The following is a 16,419-nucleotide window of genomic DNA, read 5'->3' as shown; positions in this document are numbered from 1 at the left end:
CATTTCTGCTCTGCAGATTTGCTGTTACCAAATCTCAGAAACTTTGCATGATTTCTAAAGGTCATGGTCGGGCCCAAAAGAACCAGCCTCTTAATTTATAATTAAAGGTGTTAAGAAGCCTAAAAACACAGATTAATCTTGCTCTGTGCTGTACTGATACAGGGAGAAACAGTTGTATGATTGGGAAGAGAAGCTGGGACAACCAAGTGGAAAGAAAATATTCATATTTGGAGGAAAAAATATATTAGTGGCTCTACTATATGAATAAAGAAGTAAAGATTGCTTCTGGCTGCTAAGTATAGCATTCCATATACACTAACCTTAAAACTGTTCTGTGTTACAGGTAAAATGTAATGCTGGACAGATAAAAGGCTAGTGTATTTTTCGTCTCTATGGCTTGATTTTTCCCTGAAATGCTGTTGGACCATTTATTTCCTTTCGCTTTTTTTTTGTGGGTTTTTTTTTGGGTTTTTTTTGGTTTTTTTTTGGTTTTTTTGTTTGTTTTTTTTCTCAAGGTTTGTGGTCTAAAGATGTGGAATTGAGAAGAAAAGTGCTTCCAGAAGGGAAAGGAAACAGAGTAGTAGTGTACAAAAACTGTGAAGCATGCACTTCAGGTAGCTCTGAAGTGGATGAGAAGTTGAAATAGATTTGTGTGTTTGCTACAGGAAGAACACATGTTCCAGTTAAAGTTTAGCATGAGTTCAGTGAAAATACTCTTCAGTTGAGCAGCAATCAAGTTTGGTTAGTCAGTGGCTAAATGACCAAATTAAGGATTTTGGGACAAGTTATGAAAAAGGCAACTTTCTTTAAAAAAAGCAGAGCTGTCGTAAAATACATGATTCAGTCTGCAGATGGATAGGATTATACAAAATACTTGCTGCACACTTTTCAATTTCAAGTACTTAGACAAGCTTTGGTTTATGGGACATCTCATAATTTCAAATTTACAATTCTTTAGTTGGTGTTTTTCCTGAAGTCAGGAAAAACTATGGTCAGTTCTTGCACCACCATGATACTGGGAGTTTACTGGTTGTGTAGTAATTCTGCTTCTTTGGATGGCAGGGATATGTCAGGCTTGTGATCTGCAAGGAAGCGTTGCAGCCTCCAGCTTTGTGGAGGCCAGAGTTACCTTTACGGTAACAACTTTTAACTGCTAGTGCAAGTTTCAGAAGTTTTTTGTTTGCCTTTGTAACATTAGTCTTCTCATAAATCTGAATTGCAAAGTGCCTGAAGGGAAACTGATGCGTCTGTTTTCTTTGACAAAGGTGTGGTTTGCTATTTGCTTTTTTCTGAAGTGCTTTGCATCATCTGAAGTTCTGCGTGCTGACATTTAAAGATAAGGCAACGATAAGGCAGCACATTCTTCTGGCTAACTGGAGGCAAATTAATAGGTCTGGCCTTGCAAATAAGGAATTTGATGCTTCTTCCTCTGTTGGTTTTAAATGAAGTGGATCATTTGTAGCATTTTGCTGCAGTTACCTCAACTAAGCCATGCAAGTCGCCTGCCTCTCAGCTATGCCCTTACTCTGCTATAGAAGGTCAGCTCCATCTGCATGTGGCTGGCTGTGTAATACCTCCATTTGGCTTGCTTCCTGGTTCTTGGCATTGTAATATAATGTCCTCTAACAATGATGTTACCTCTTCTCCAAAAACGTGGCAATGCAGAGTGTGTGTATGTATATATATATATATCTTCACTAACTTCATGCCCCTGTGATGTGGTAGAAGTGTGCAGGCTAATTTTTTTTCCCTTTCCCTAAGGGAGCAGTTTTAAGAGAAATTTATGAAACAAATAAGGATAGGGGAGGAAAAACTTCTGATGCTGCTGCAGAAAGTAGCAAAAACTGTGAAATCTGCTTGAGTTGCAGAGAATGTTGTGGTAGGTTTCGGTTGAGCCTCCGTTGCATCACTGCCAGTCAGAGAATGAAGAGCTTGGCCTAAATCTGTCTAGATCAGCACATCTTTTGCATAGACCCGACATAGCTAAGCTTGCTGTTAAGCCTAATTCAGGTAGACACACATTGATAGACTGATTTCCATGCAGTACAGCTTGCTCTCTTAACACTTCCTAGTTCCACTGCAGGTTCCAAGTGATGGTGGCAGGGCCAGGACTCTTTACAGTTCACTTAAAAGAGAATGCAAGTATCCATTAAGTTACTCACGTGCTTCTAATAATCTATAGCAAAGAAGAGTAAGACACGTGTAACTTGAGGCATTCTGCTGGGGCAGGCTGCTTTCCCTTCAGCTGACCCATTACTACTTTGGGAATCAGTCCTTGAGGATACTGTAATTTATTTATCTTAAGGCTCAAACACTGTTGTGATGAGAATTTCCTGTACAGCCTTAAAAAAATCCTTGCCTCTTCCCATGCTTTTACATAGAGTTTATATTTACACTGTTTGGGCAGTGTGCCAGTCTGCTGTGAAGTGCATGCATGCATGACTTCTGCCTTTGAAGATCAAGTTAACATTTTAGTTGATTTTCCTCTTAAACAGCCACTCATCTGACTAGTATATTTTAAGCCATAGTACTAGAGTCTGTATAGAACCAGTTTTGCACAAGGTCAGTGATCATACACTTGTGTTAGAGATTTGGGTGCAGCATTTGCTGCAGTGGTATTAACAGTAGGAACATGACCCCTCCTATTCAGGCCTGGCTGGCTGGACTTTGAAATGCTAGATTTTAAACTCAAAAATGGAAGTTGCTAACTTCTGTTTTGCCTTTCAAGCAGCTGCAAATATGGGGAGACAAACCTAGGCAGCCTTCTTAGCAGACCTGTGTTAATGCAGCTGTAAAGAGAATTGCACAGCATTTCTCTTTTCTTACATTTCTCTTTTCTTAATACTCTGCATTTTTTGCCTAAAACCATTCTCTGTCTTCCATATTTAAATATCTCAGGCATAAACACATGAGAGTACCTTTCAGACTGGCAGATCTGTATCAGGTCCGTGTCAGACTAGAATTGCTTCTTTGCTGTATATCTGAGTGTGGGTGTCATTAAACATAGAGTTTTCAGGAAATTAAGATTTTCAAATTAACTAAGTGGTTTACATGTCAAAAAGGGAAGTACTCTGACAAATATTCTACTGAATGGCATCAAATAAGGTAAAGTAGCAAATGCAATTAATATTTTTTCTTGGAGCTTTTCAGTGTTTCTCATGAGACATTCCTCCTTCCATGTCATGTCAATCTGTCACACTTGTGCTTTTTATGTGGGCTCCTGGCTTAACTGCGTTCAATTAATTCTCAGCCTAAGAAACATGGAATTTGATATTTTTGTGAAGATATTTTCATGTGCCCTTGGAGGCACACATTTAATGGATAAATCATATTTGTCTTTGTATATAACCATGTTCCTGTGTAATGTGTTCACTGTTTTTAATACTGTAAATGAAGATGTGACTTTTGTATTGAACTTGATCCAGTTCCTTTCTTTATTTTTTTCTTTTGACAACTTCAGTAACCACTTCTGCAGCTTGTGAGAAATTGGAAAGAGACAGGAATGAACTGCAAGTTGCTTATGAAGGGTATTTGCAGAAGTTAAACCAGAAACATAATGATGACTTAGCTGAGGTGGAGGAGAAGCTTAAACAGTTTTACACTGCAGAATGTGAGAAACTTCGAAGTATCTGCATTGAGGAAGCTGAAAAGTACAAAGCCCAGCTCCAGGAGCAGGTTTGTAACACTCAAAGTAGAAAAGTTCTCTAGCAACTGCTTTCTGCTACAAATGATCCTTCAGAGAATCCTGGGGTTTTCTAATAACAGCTGTTTCATGTGAAATTCCACTTCATTGCAGCAATAAAAAACACTTTCACACTTAGCTGTACAGATGTTAGGTTATGTTTAAATATGGTGGAGATTGGTTGTGTTCTGCCAGCTTAAGTTAGTTCTAGAGCTCTATAGGATATTTGAGCCAGCTTGAGTTTTAAGATTTCTAGAAACACACCCGCCCTCTGACCTTGCTTTGCAGCTCCATGTGTGTGAGAGATGCACACATTTTCCTGTTGGTAGCAGTAAACTGTAAGGCATCATTCTCATTTATTAAGTCTTATACATGGCTTAGCTTCTACTTTTGAATCCTGCTCGACAGTTTTAAATGTACTTGACAGAGTGCATGAAGTATTGTTTAAAACAATGCTTTAAACAAGGGTTAAGTTGATACATGTAAGGGGAAAAAAATCATGTTGTCATATTGCAGGTGGACAATTTAAATACCACACATGAAAGCTTTAAGCTGGAACTTGAAAACAGACACTCAGAAAAAGTAGAGGAGCTGAAAAAGGAGTATGAATCCTCTTTTTCAGGCAAGTATTTTGTATTTAAGTATGTATGCTATAGTACTGCTAGTCACAAACAAAAATACTCAGGCATTTTGATCATTATGTCCACTGTCCTTTGTGGCAAGCTATCTTTAAAAACATTGGCTAAATTCCTTTCTTTGGAACTGACAAGTCTTATTTTACATGCAGCAAAAACCATGAAAATTACTTTTTCTTCCAGTAAAAGACACTTGAACTGCCCTTAAAATCTCAAGTGAATGAATAATTCCTCCCACCCCCTAGTTCTGCAAAGAGTGCCTCAAAACTGAAAATGAGGATAAGTAGGGATGTGTGCTTTCCATAATGACATGGAAATGTTAAGAAATATTATACACTGTGTGTTGTACACTGTGGCACAGGTGTTTTTCAGGGAGGGGGTGGTGATATGCTCAGGTTTAAATTACATTGCATCTCATTAATTTAAGGGATGATGATTTCCAGCCTACTTCCAACTCCACTTGATAGCTAGGTTTTCAGTAATACTTTTTTGTCTTGAAAACTTGTCATGCTTCCATTGCTTACAAAGAGCAAACTCCTCTGCATGGCATCCAAAGTAGGAAAATAAATGTTTTTTTAGAAGTTTGTGGAAGACACAATTTTAATTTTTGCTGTGTTTCCTTCCATAAACTCAACTTTTCTCAGATGTGACCTGTGCTTACATTTGTTGCATGCAGGTGAATGCTTTTAAAACTCACAGGCTGTCTGCTAATGAAATGGATATGGGAGGGTACAGTCAGCAAATCTGAAGTGGGAATAAATACGATACTTAATAAATTCTTTGTGTCAGTTAATGATAAATGTTCTGTATTGCCATCAACTGTATCTATGTATATATTTGTAGGCTGGCTCTTCAGGCTGTTTTTTTTTTTTTCAAAAAGAATTTTCATGTCTTATGTGGTATTAAAAATCTGCAAAAATAATTTGTTTTAGAGCTCAAGAGTACCCATGCATCTGAAAGGAAGTCGCTTGAAGATTCCTTTAAAGAGAAGCAGGAGTTGCTGGAGGTTTGTTAAAGGGCTGGGTTCATTGCAGCAGTTTAAAACTTGAAAAGCAGTTTGGAGATGTGCACTGAATTCTTGACCTAATGATACAATTTATTTACATTTCAGAAAAAAATTGATGAACTAAAAAGTGAAAACAACTCTCTGAGTGAGAAGCTGAAATTAGAAGAACAAAAACAAATAGCCAAAGAAAAAGCCAATCTTGTAAGTCTTGATCTTCCAAAGTAATGTGGATGAACAGATCTTGCCTGGGTTCATTTTATTGCATAATGCAAAAAAATTTGCAATGAAGCCTGATAGGGGTCTCATACCCCTATCAGTAATATTAGTAGTAATATTTAGTAATATTTTTTGTAGTATTAGTAATTAGTAATATTTTTTTGTAAACAGCTCATCTGCCAGAAGTTTCTCGCAAGCACTGTGATGCTTTGTATTAACTTTACCATTATAATTCTATAAAGCTGTTGAGTATCTAAGTCAGGGGGTGTAAATAATAGCCTAAGCTAAATTGAAGACCCATGTGTTTACACGAGTTGTACCATAGCATTTTTCTGGACAGTTGCTAACTGCTGTACCGGTGCTATGATCAGTGTGGGCTTGCATCACTGCTGCAAAGCTTATTTCTAATGCATTTATTCAAACGTTGATTCATACTTTTTGCTGATTTATCCTTCAAAGAAACTTTTATTTTGTCCTGCTTTACCTCCCAAGGCTGCTGTTCCCTGTGATGCTCCTGGGATAGAAATGTGTTCTCAGAGAGGGTTTATTTATGCACCAAGTGTGGTGGGGTTGACACAAACATGTCTATCTTTCTGGTTACCCAGAAGTAAGTGGAATACCAATAGTATGCTTATTCCACAAAGAGAAATTCCATGCTTAAAGACTCACTTAGGATGCCTCTAGTGGAAGTTGCCTTAGTTTTCACTGGAATTTGTTCTGTTTTCTCTTATTGCTTATTGTAGTGGCAGGACAGAGCTGCCACAAGAAGGATCTGCAACCACAATATTTTGCTGTGGCAGTGGGAGTTTGAACTGTAATTCCACAGGCACACTCAGATGTTGCTTAACTTAAAGGAGCACTAGCCAAATGCCTTTACATAGCTGCAAGTGTGCTTTGTGCTTTCCTGGCAGCATAACATGCATGATAAGCTTAAGACTTCTCTTTGGAAAAGCACCAGTTTGACTCAGTGTACTCTTGTGTACAAAACACAAATTCCCAATAACCCTTTGAATAGAGGAATTTGAGAGAATTGATTTCCACCTCTCTTGTATAATTTAGATAGTGTCACTTGATATTGCCAGGTTGCTAAAATCTTATGTAGGCCTTTTCAGTCTTTTCATTTGGCTGTGTGTTCTCCTCTGAGTAGCTAATGTGGGGGCTCAGACTTAACTTTAAAAACACATTTTAAGACCATTGGACTTGAGGAGGGAAAGAAAATAAATTGAGTATTCAACATACTATAACATTTAAACTTTTCAGGATTGCTTTTCTTGTTAGCTCCTAGATTCCATGTTAAAGTCACAAAACAGGAACAGATCATCTGCTGCCTTCGCTGAGGCAGGGCAGCATGCTTCACCCTCGCGCAGACTTCTCAAAAGAAGTTAAACAAAAACCACTACTGTAACAGGCCATAAAAACAAGCAGGAGAATGAACTGTGTAGGTGATGAAGCCCCTATTACTTGTGACATGTCCTGGCCCTGTCCTGGGACCACACCTCCTGTCCGAGGTTTCTGGTGTGGCAGTGAAGCTGTTACTCAGTGTTGGTGCACCTGTGTTCTTACCCAAATGCACTAAAACAAGTTTTGTTTGATTTTGAAGATAAACTTTGTTACACAACGTGCTTAATCATTGATTGAATTCAGCTCATGTTCTATTCTCACTACCTGGAAATGGACTATGATGTGCTTTATTTTCCTTTTTTTTTTGGCTGTGACTGCCTTGAAATGCAGAGAATGTGTTCTACTCTGCAGTGTTTGAATAGCTTCTTACTCTGGAAAACAGGTCCTCAAGGCAACCACATCTTACCCTGCTCTGGCCTCCTCATGCTCTCCCTTCCATCCCCCAGAAAGCAATACAGAGAGGAAAAAATAAAAAAGTCCTAACTTGCTATATTGTATATAAGTTATGGATGTGCACCAGTGGAAGATTTGTATGTATAATTGCATTTTCAGGCTTCAGAAGAACTTTCAATTTCTGATTATGAGCCAGATACCTTCAAACCAGGGAAGTTAAGCTACAGTCAAGTTCAGAACTTAAACTTCTGGTGCTTTCTTGAACTATTCCAGTGCCTGTAAACTCTTCAAATGTTTACTCTAATTATCTCTTGGGATGGGTTATGAGTAATATGAAATAAATTTTGGAACTCCTAGCCTTAAGGCTTTGGGCACTCCTGTGAAACAAGTTTTGTTGTGACAGGATTCATGCCTTCCTTTGATTCATGAGAGTTTTTCATGTCTGTGCATTAAGTGTTTTCTGTACAACTTCTAATGAAGCAACTGCAACTGTCCACCTACCCTGAAGGATAAACAAAAACTAAGGAAAAAGTGATACCAGATCTTGTTATTTATTCTAGTGTTTGACTTGATTTCACTTAAAACCAGCAACTTGTTACTGCAATTATTTCCTTGTTTTTTTCTAAATAGCAGAGAAATATCTAAATTGTTCCTGAAATTCAGGGTACTAAGCAAACTCTCTGGCAATCTTTCAGAAAAACCCACAGATTATGTACCTGGAACAAGAGCTGGAAAGTTTGAAAGCAGTGCTGGAGATCAAGAATGAGAAACTCCATCAGCAGGACATAAAACTAATGAAGATGGAAAAGCTGGTGAGCATTCCTTGGGGTTTGGGAGGCTGGGGCTGTATCTCTGACTTCTGTTCCTGTAATGAACTTGGGCTGGACAGACTTACATGCAAGAATTAATCTTTTTTGTTTAAAAGGAAACAGGAATTCATGATGGGACATGCTCACACTGCAGGTAAATATAGCTAGGATGGGATATATGTCAAGAGGTGAAAAGAATAACCTGATGCTCTAAATGACCTTTTAACATCTTAAGACAACTACTGGTTTACATAAACTATTGCTATGTTAGTACAGATTACCTGGGAGCCTCTTCCCCTGAAGAACAAAATTCTTACCTGCTACATTGCTCAAGTGGTATGGAAGATAGATTGCAGTGTCAGGAAAACATTAACTAGGAAATGATCCTAATTTAACAAGGGATCACATATGAAATGGAGTAAGTCTTGATTAGCTTAGGCCAATCACTTTAGCTGCTAAGCTTTGCTTAGCTGCGTGGCTGTCTTCCTGACCTGTGCGTGATTCCACTTGAAAAGTCAGTTTTGGAAGCAGGACTTGTAATCACTTGGCATGCTTTTATTTGTGACAGGACAGGGTCCTTCTGGGTGGGGCCTTTGAACACTGTTGTAATACTTGCTTCAGCAAGCCTTTAATGAGGAAGTATAGAAAGAGGTTTGGATACAAAGGAACACATTGATGTCAGCTTCAGTATTGTGAAGCAGTGTGTGTTACCCTAGTCTACAATTACTAGCAAATTGCTAGCAAACCTGCATGTTTTCCAACAGACTTTGGCCACAGTGTAGAAGGCCTTGGACCATGCAACCACTTAACCACTTTTATTTTTGACAAAGTCCTCCAGCAATGACGTGGAATCAGAAGAGCAATAGGAAAAGCTGTTTACTCAGGCAAACTCTTTAATTTGTTGTTATTTCTAGACAGTCTTCTGTCTAGAAAGGTGCTACAGTGTCTAAAACTGCTGCCCATCACTGACAGAAATTACTGGAATGTGCTGGTGAACAATAGATCCCTTACCCAGTCCTCGTTGGCATCTAATCAGCACAAGTGGCCAGGCAGCAGTGTTATGCAAGGATAAGGTAAATAGGGTATTTTTGTAGGTACTGTAACAATCTCTGCAAACTCGAGATTGTCAGCATCTGTATAGCTGAGTCAGAATCTTGATGAGTGCATGCATGGATTTTACTTCAAATTGTGACCTTCTTTCCAAGGTGGAGAACAACACAGTCTTAATGGATAAATTAAAGAAGGTTCAACAAGAAAATGAAGAATTAAAAGCTCGGATGGACAAACACATGGAGCTTTCAAGGTGAAAAATATCTCTGGACATTTAGATGTCCTTAATCAAGGGGAATGGGTTCCTGTGACAAGAAAGACAATTCTCTTGAAGTATTGGTGAATGCAATTTTTTAGTCCTCTGTGAAAGAATACTTCCCTTTCTTCCCCACTTGAATCTCTATAAAATGTGCATTCCTTTATACAGTTAACAAGCAGCAATATTTTGAAAGAGGATAAAGGTTTAGTATGTTCTTCAGTAATCCAGTATTTTAGGGAAGAAACAGCAACTCAGAAATACCATCGTACAAAAATTTTCCTTTTGAAGTACTACTGGCTTGTAAGCTAGACTTGGGTCATACTTATAATCACTTCAGTGATTGATTTGTCCCCACTTTAGATTAGTGTGGTTTATTTAGCAATAACAGTAATATTTAACATGAATAAAACCGGTCAGAGCTCCTCCTAACGGTTGCTTAAAGGGATGGCCAGACTCTTCCAGTGTGAAGGAATCTGTAGCTTCTATGCTGAGCTGAGCCTGCAACAAGACCCAAAGGCTCCAGCACAGCCATTTAAAAGCACGTGTTGTTTAAGCAGGACAAGCCTCACTTTCCAGATGCTTTTTCTGGTCCTTAGGGATGTTTCTTACTGGGACTTTCTTCTGCTTTCTGCAAGCTACCCGTTTAAACATAGCTAGGATGAGAACATGCTCAGACCTCCTATTAAAGCAAAGCAAAGGTTTATGCACTTTCAAACCTTCCTTAAAGTTTGAATACTGCAGCCTCCAAGTTGAGTTATGTGTTCTGATGTAAATCTTCAATTTGCAGGCAACTTTCTACAGAGCAAGCTGTTTTACAGGAGTCGCTAGAAAAAGAATCAAAAGTAAACAAACGCCTGTCAATGGAAAATGAAGAACTTTTGTGGAAGTTGCACAATGGTGACCTATGCAGCCCAAGAAAACTGTCTCCCAGTTCTTCATCTGTGCCTCTTCAGTCCCCACGAAATTCTGGTAACTTCTCTAGTCCTGCAGTGTCACCGAGATGACATCCCTTGAGAGAAAGAGGGGCCTGCATTTAATTTCTGATCTGCGGAACCTTTCCTAACTTTATCACAAGAGCAAGAGCTATATTAGCCGCCTATGACATCTAAACATAACTGGAAACCATTTGGTGCAAAAACAGTGATAGGAGACTGTGAATATGGGAGTAAGACATTCACTCCTCCCAAAAAGACTTATGACCTCTATGGACATCGTTGCACAAAGCACTTATAGAGCAAGAAAAGACTTGTTTGTTGCCTTTTCACCTAACCATAAGAAGAAGCTCAGGGGCTTAGAGATAAAGATCACAACCTTTATAATATGTTCCTTATCACCGACACTTTTTTAAGGCTGTGTGTGTGTGTGCGCGTGCCGTGGATGGAATGGATGTAACACACTGTGCGTGTGTCTAATGCTGCCTTCTTTGCTGTGTATGTAATAAAGGATAAAAGCTGAAGACTATACATTGACATGTATTTCCTTGATACTGCTCTCAGTATGCATGCTTAATAGAGTACCCTCACCTGGGAATGAGGAGAAGCTGCCAGTGGTACCATAGGATAGTTTCCTCATCATTCTGCTGGCAAAAATGGCATGAAGAACTTTGTCAACTGACTCATTAGTGTCTTGGCCAACCTGAGTATGCAACTTTGAATTAATTTTAAAATCAAATTGAATTGCAGCCATATTTTGCATGGGTTCTTGGTTTCATGTCCTTGCACAACTCTGCCATTTAAGAGGAGAACTTTTTTTGCAATGGATTTTGGATTTCAAGTCAATAGGGTTGTAGTCAGAACCCCTCAAAGTCAGAAGGTCCTAGCCGAGTTGCAAGTTTAGAAGCCTAGACCTAGCATCTTAACCTGCTAAAAAGGAAGCACTGATTTCCCCAAAATAGTACATCTGTTCCTGAGGATAAACAAGATGAAGATTTGAAAGCCAAAGATAAATGCAATAATTGTAACTCGCTGCATTCTTAATTCAGTTCTCAAGAAGACTAAGTAATTTGTGAATTCCAAGGTAGCTGGTGACACACTTTGCCTTTTTAAGCATTTGTATTAACTTTCCTCAGGGTTGGCTAAATTCACCCGAGGATAAGGTGGTATTTTATCTTGCTAATTCTGTCATTCTTTCCCTTTTAGACTGCAGGATATTGGTGTTTTGACAGTTCATCAGGTGAAAAATCCTGTGCAGGAGATTCTGTAGAGTAGGGGAAAAAGTTGTCCTGGCTGCTGGAACTGGAGGATGAGGGTGTCAGCAATTCTGGAAATACCACATGCTGAGTTTCGGCTTCAACAGGGTAACTGGATAGCCTTGCTCCACCCTTGATCAGACCTGTTTAAGATGACTGCTCTGTACCTACTAAAACAGGTTCAGCTTCAGATTAGTCTTAGAAAATACTACTGATGCTTATAGTAGCTTGGCTTCATGGTAGGGCCAGGATGTTGTTACACTGCTGGTTAGCTAATGCTGGTAGCTGGCTGAGTTTCCCTGTCTTTTTCAGTAGCTTGGGGACAGGAATCAAGGGCATGGGAAAGCATTTAGGGAACTCAACTGGAGAGCCACTTCAAAGTATTTTACCTAAGACTTCCAAAATCTTGGCTAGTAATGAGGAACACAGACATAGAAACACTTAACAGTGCTCATACAGTAAGTAAATTTGTAATATATTTAAACTTGTGATTGACTGTTTCATCATTAAATTTACTTAAACCTCTCATAATGTACGAGTTAAGGGTGCCGTTTCTATGGAACATTATGCTTTCTTTTAACCCTTTTTAGGGCACTGTACATACCACTTATTAGTGGTGTCAGTACTTAAAATGTTTACTAGGAAGTTCAAATTTAACTATGAAAATCTTATGTTGGCTACAACTTGGCTTTAAGTACATCTCAGAACATTCTTACTTCCTATGGTCAAAGATATTTGATTGCATGTATTTGAGCTGAATACTTTACAATAAATATTTTGTACCAACTGAAGGATTTTTCTTCTGCTTGTATTAGTCAAAGGATCTTTAATCTAAGGAGGAACATTTTTCCAGTTACTAAAAACTCTTGGTATCTGATCAGCACAGCAAAACAGCAATGGTGAAGCTTCACAGAACAAATTATTAGTGTTCAGCTACTCCTTAGAAAATTTTCCCCTTGTTACTCCACTTGTAGGTAGAAGGTAGATGGAGCTTGCTTGTGATTCTTCAGAACATTCTGCCTGTGAGAAAAGCGCCAGTTAGAGGTTAGCAGTGTAAAAGGTCCTGTCACAAGCCACTTACTTACCTAGCCACCAGTAAGAACATTATTACTTTAGTTGCAGTGTAATGCCTCAAACCATGCAAGCAGAGTGCACACAAATGGTTAAAGGTAAAATATGGCACAGCCCTTCCTGTAGAGCAAAAGCAGAGAAAGCTTTTCCAGGCTACTGTACAAAAAAGTAAGTAGACCATTAATAATTTGTTGATAATTTACGTCCACAGAACAGGTGACTCTTCATCTTGCAAGTAGACTCTTAATGCTTTTATGAAGAAATGAAGACTGCTTGTATATAGAAATCAGATTTCAGAAATACCTGTTTAGTGTTTGTCCTGTTGGTCTCAATGAATTAAATAATTCTGCTGATCTGTAATTACTGTTTTAATGTTTTTCTCTGAGTATTAGTATTTCAAGCTTTAACCTAAGTACCATATGTTAGTAAAGACCTTGTTCAAACCAGTAACTTTTACATATTTGGGTTTTTTTCTTTAGTATAAGGTTTCCTTCAGGGAAAGCTAGAAACCTTCTCATCATCATAAGCCAAAGGTCAAGCAATTGAACAAGTGATTGTCTTCAGATATTCAACTTTACTGTCAGTTCCAACTCTAATGATAAGTTTCAGAGGATGCTACAGTGACATTTAACAGCTGTACCATATAGCTGGTTGCCATTCAGACTATTCATAGTATGGCTCACCTTCAATGCTTTTCTGTAAAGGTTGTTGTATGAGTTGCACTGTATTTTTTATAAAATTTGAGGTGAATCATTTCCTTGAGCTAACTAAAGACTTGATGTTTCTCATGATGTTTCTCATTACTAACACCAAAGACACTTCCATGTAAGCTGGTATCATGCAATTCATGCATGAAATTCCTTCTAGACAGTAACCAACCACTGATCTTGTCCAACAGCCAGGAAATTATTCAGGGCTGAGCTGCAGCTAAAAAGGTCATCATAAAGTTGGGATAACCACTGAACCCTGAGGAAAAAAATACCTTCTGACCACTGCTGCTGCCTTGCCTTAGAAGAAGAGCAGTGACACAGGTATGGAAATGGAAATAACAGCACTGGCAGCTTTAGGCATGTAACTTTGACAAGTCACTTAAATTTCATTTCCCGGGCTTCATTCTCTTACCCTACCACTGTTCATTTAGGTGGAAATGTGCAATTAACTGCATCAGTGTAGCATCAGCTCTTCCCAAGTGGCTTTTGCTAAAATAAAAACTGTGTAAAATACACAGTAAAAGAATTCTCATAATTTTCAATTACAAGAATTATTTTGATGCTTGGTGGGAGGACAAGGACAGAAAGGATGGACAGGATGTGACACCCACTAAAACTCTCCCTCAGAGGCACTGCTTCTCTATCAGTCTTGAGACCTGCAAGTGATGGTTATGCATAACCATTACACCCCAGGGGAATACTCAAGCAATGAATTTAGACCATCTTTTCCTCTCCTGCCACACTGTCATCAAGGAAGTGATGCCTCCACTGTGCTGTTGAACAAGGGTGGGTAGGTGACATGATCTCCCACTTCCCAGATACTTTGAGAAGGAAATCAATTGTTGAATTACAGGCTCAAATGCACTTTGAAATTCAAAAAGCTGGCACAACTCCTTTAGTTCAAAGAGAAAGACATTGTTCTGAGGAATGAAAATACTTAAAAGGAATTATCACATTGCACAGCCTCATCTAGAAGCTCAAGGATTGTTAAAGCAAATTTGGTACAAATAAAAAAAACACATGATACAAGGACAATTTTCCCTAAAAAAATGGTCCAAAGACCAGACCTTTTTTTAGGTATTACTATGAAATTGTATAATCTACTTAGTGCTTTGGATGACAGTGTAATGTTCTTGATACATTTTAACAAATTAACCTTGCCTCTTACACCTTCAAAGTTAGTTCTACTGCATAGTGTTTTAAATTTTTTTTTAGGTATCTTATTTTCAGAGGCCAGAGATGAAAAAAGTTCCTGGGGGATGTTCTCCATGTAGCCTATTACATGAGACCTGCATGGAACCATTTCAGTCTTTACCATGGGTATTTCTCTTATCAGTTGAATTGGTTTAGGTTCCTCCATGCTGAAGAAAAAGCAATCAGCAAGCTTGTTTAATGTTTCCATTAGCTACACTACTGATCAGATCATTGACTTCATTGGGAAGCTGCCATTTTTACATTAGCACTTAGAGCTGTCACTATTCAAAACAGTGCTGTACACATCTGCTCAAAGGTCTGAATTAGCTGGAGCACAGGGCTAACTCAGGCCTTCAGCAGAAGGAAGTTTAGGAATTCCAGTCAAATGCAGGCTGAAACAGAGGGAAGTGTGTGACCAAGGGACCAGTTCCTGATTTGCTTCCTTGTGTGTTCAGAATAAGCTGGTTTTCACCTGCCTTGTAAATAAAATGGCTTGCATGACTTTTTTTTTTGTCATTTCACTACTAAGGAGTAGATTTGTATTTAAAGTTCTAGCTTACATAAAGTTGGTGCTTGAGACTAAGAAAAGAAACCAAAACATTGCCAAAATGTCCAACAATGTTGTTATCAAGTTCTTACCTTCTCCTCTGACAAGTTCTTTGTACTTGCAACTGAACCCAGGGTGAGAGAAGCAGTGTCTTATTTATTCAGGTATAGTTCCGTGTAAATAAAAAGTTTCCTTTTCTCCTAAGTAAATTAATACAATGAAGTTGAACTTGTTATTAACCTGAGAAGAAATTCTGCTGTAAAACTGAACATTATTCTCATGTTTGCTTTTTTCTTTTTTGTTCTGTAAATGTTAATATATAAATAAATGTTAAGTTTTGCCTTTAGCAACCACAATTTGCTACATAATTTACTAAACATAACACCAGACATCTAAAGAGGAGTGAACTGTTAAGTAAGCTACATATTGTAAGGATGTAAGAATGTAACACCATAAGGAAAATCCAGCATACCCAACTGCTTACAAGTCTCTGGACATATTAAATATATATTAAGGTCCTAGAGGGTATTAATCTTCACCATGAAGAAAATTTTATGTTAGTCTTTACACACGTATGAAAATGAGCACACACACATTTATGTCTTCATGATGTTCAGAATTTTAATTATTCTTGCAAAATAAACAACTGCTATTGGCTAACTTTGTTACAAGGCTTTTTAGTTTGCTTTTTTGTTGTTGTTTTAAACACATACAGTACTCTTAATGTTAAAACTGCACGTTACACACAGCAGGTTGACCTTATACAAGAGTCTGAGGGAAAGTCCATATGCAAAGGAAAGCCCAGAGAGCACCTGTTTCTAAATATGCACACACCCTATGCATGTTCAGACTTACACTTTAATGCTTCATAGTAGTTTCATTAACTCACAACTCACTACTGCTGGACAGAGTGAACTCTGTTGTGGCATGTTGAGCTAGTCAATATAAAATGCATTGACATATAAAAGAAACAGTGAGAGAGAAGCTACATTTAAACATCATTAAAGAATATTAATGGCTATAATGTCAAATAACATACAGGACAGTCCACGACCAGAAGTCTTTTCTATCACTTCAGTTCAACTTTGGTAGCTACTGTTGTTTCTCCTTGTAAGTTCTGAGCTATACAAACATAGTTTCCCACATCTGTGTCTTCAAAATCCTCCACAAGAAGAACACTCTTTGAGATTCTTGTAGTATGGCCAATTCCTCTGTTTATCAATCTCCAGAAATTTTGAATAATCACAGGCCTCTCGGA

The 16,419-nt window shown here is 38.2% G+C and overlaps 2 protein-coding genes across 8 annotated transcripts in view; one reads left to right on the top strand and one right to left on the bottom strand.

The window, feature by feature from the left end:
* MTUS1 (microtubule associated scaffold protein 1) overlaps positions 1-10,907 on the top strand; it is a 115,783-nt gene extending 104,876 nt beyond the window's left edge. For 6 of the 7 annotated variants that reach the window (XM_021536582.4, XM_077782850.2, XM_021536329.4 and 3 more), the window contains 7 exons: positions 3,461-3,675; positions 4,199-4,304; positions 5,250-5,323; positions 5,429-5,524; positions 8,029-8,145; positions 9,348-9,445; positions 10,239-10,907. In XM_021536582.4, coding sequence (XP_021392257.2) covers positions 3,461-3,675; positions 4,199-4,304; positions 5,250-5,323; positions 5,429-5,524; positions 8,029-8,145; positions 9,348-9,445; positions 10,239-10,455 — 923 coding nt within the window. In that variant the 3' untranslated portion in view covers positions 10,456-10,907. Of the gene's footprint in view, positions 1-3,460; positions 3,676-4,198; positions 4,305-5,249; positions 5,324-5,428; positions 5,525-8,028; positions 8,146-9,347; positions 9,446-10,238 lie in introns of those variants that run through there. The other variant, XM_021536660.4, reaches the window with a different exon arrangement.
* The window catches only part of PDGFRL (platelet derived growth factor receptor like), a 47,433-nt gene that overhangs the window by 12,066 nt on the left and 18,948 nt on the right, over positions 1-16,419 (bottom strand). The window contains exon 6 of the mRNA XM_021537034.4: positions 1-16,419. This exon is cut by the window's left edge and continues 12,066 nt beyond it. Coding sequence (XP_021392709.2) covers positions 16,231-16,419 — 189 coding nt within the window. The 3' untranslated portion in view covers positions 1-16,230.

The sequence above is a fragment of the Lonchura striata genome, chromosome 4 (assembly GCF_050655825.1).
Source record: "Lonchura striata isolate lonStrDom1 chromosome 4, ASM5065582v1, whole genome shotgun sequence".
NCBI lineage: Eukaryota > Metazoa > Chordata > Aves > Passeriformes > Estrildidae > Lonchura > Lonchura striata.
This window is presented reverse-complemented; position numbering and strand designations above follow the sequence as displayed.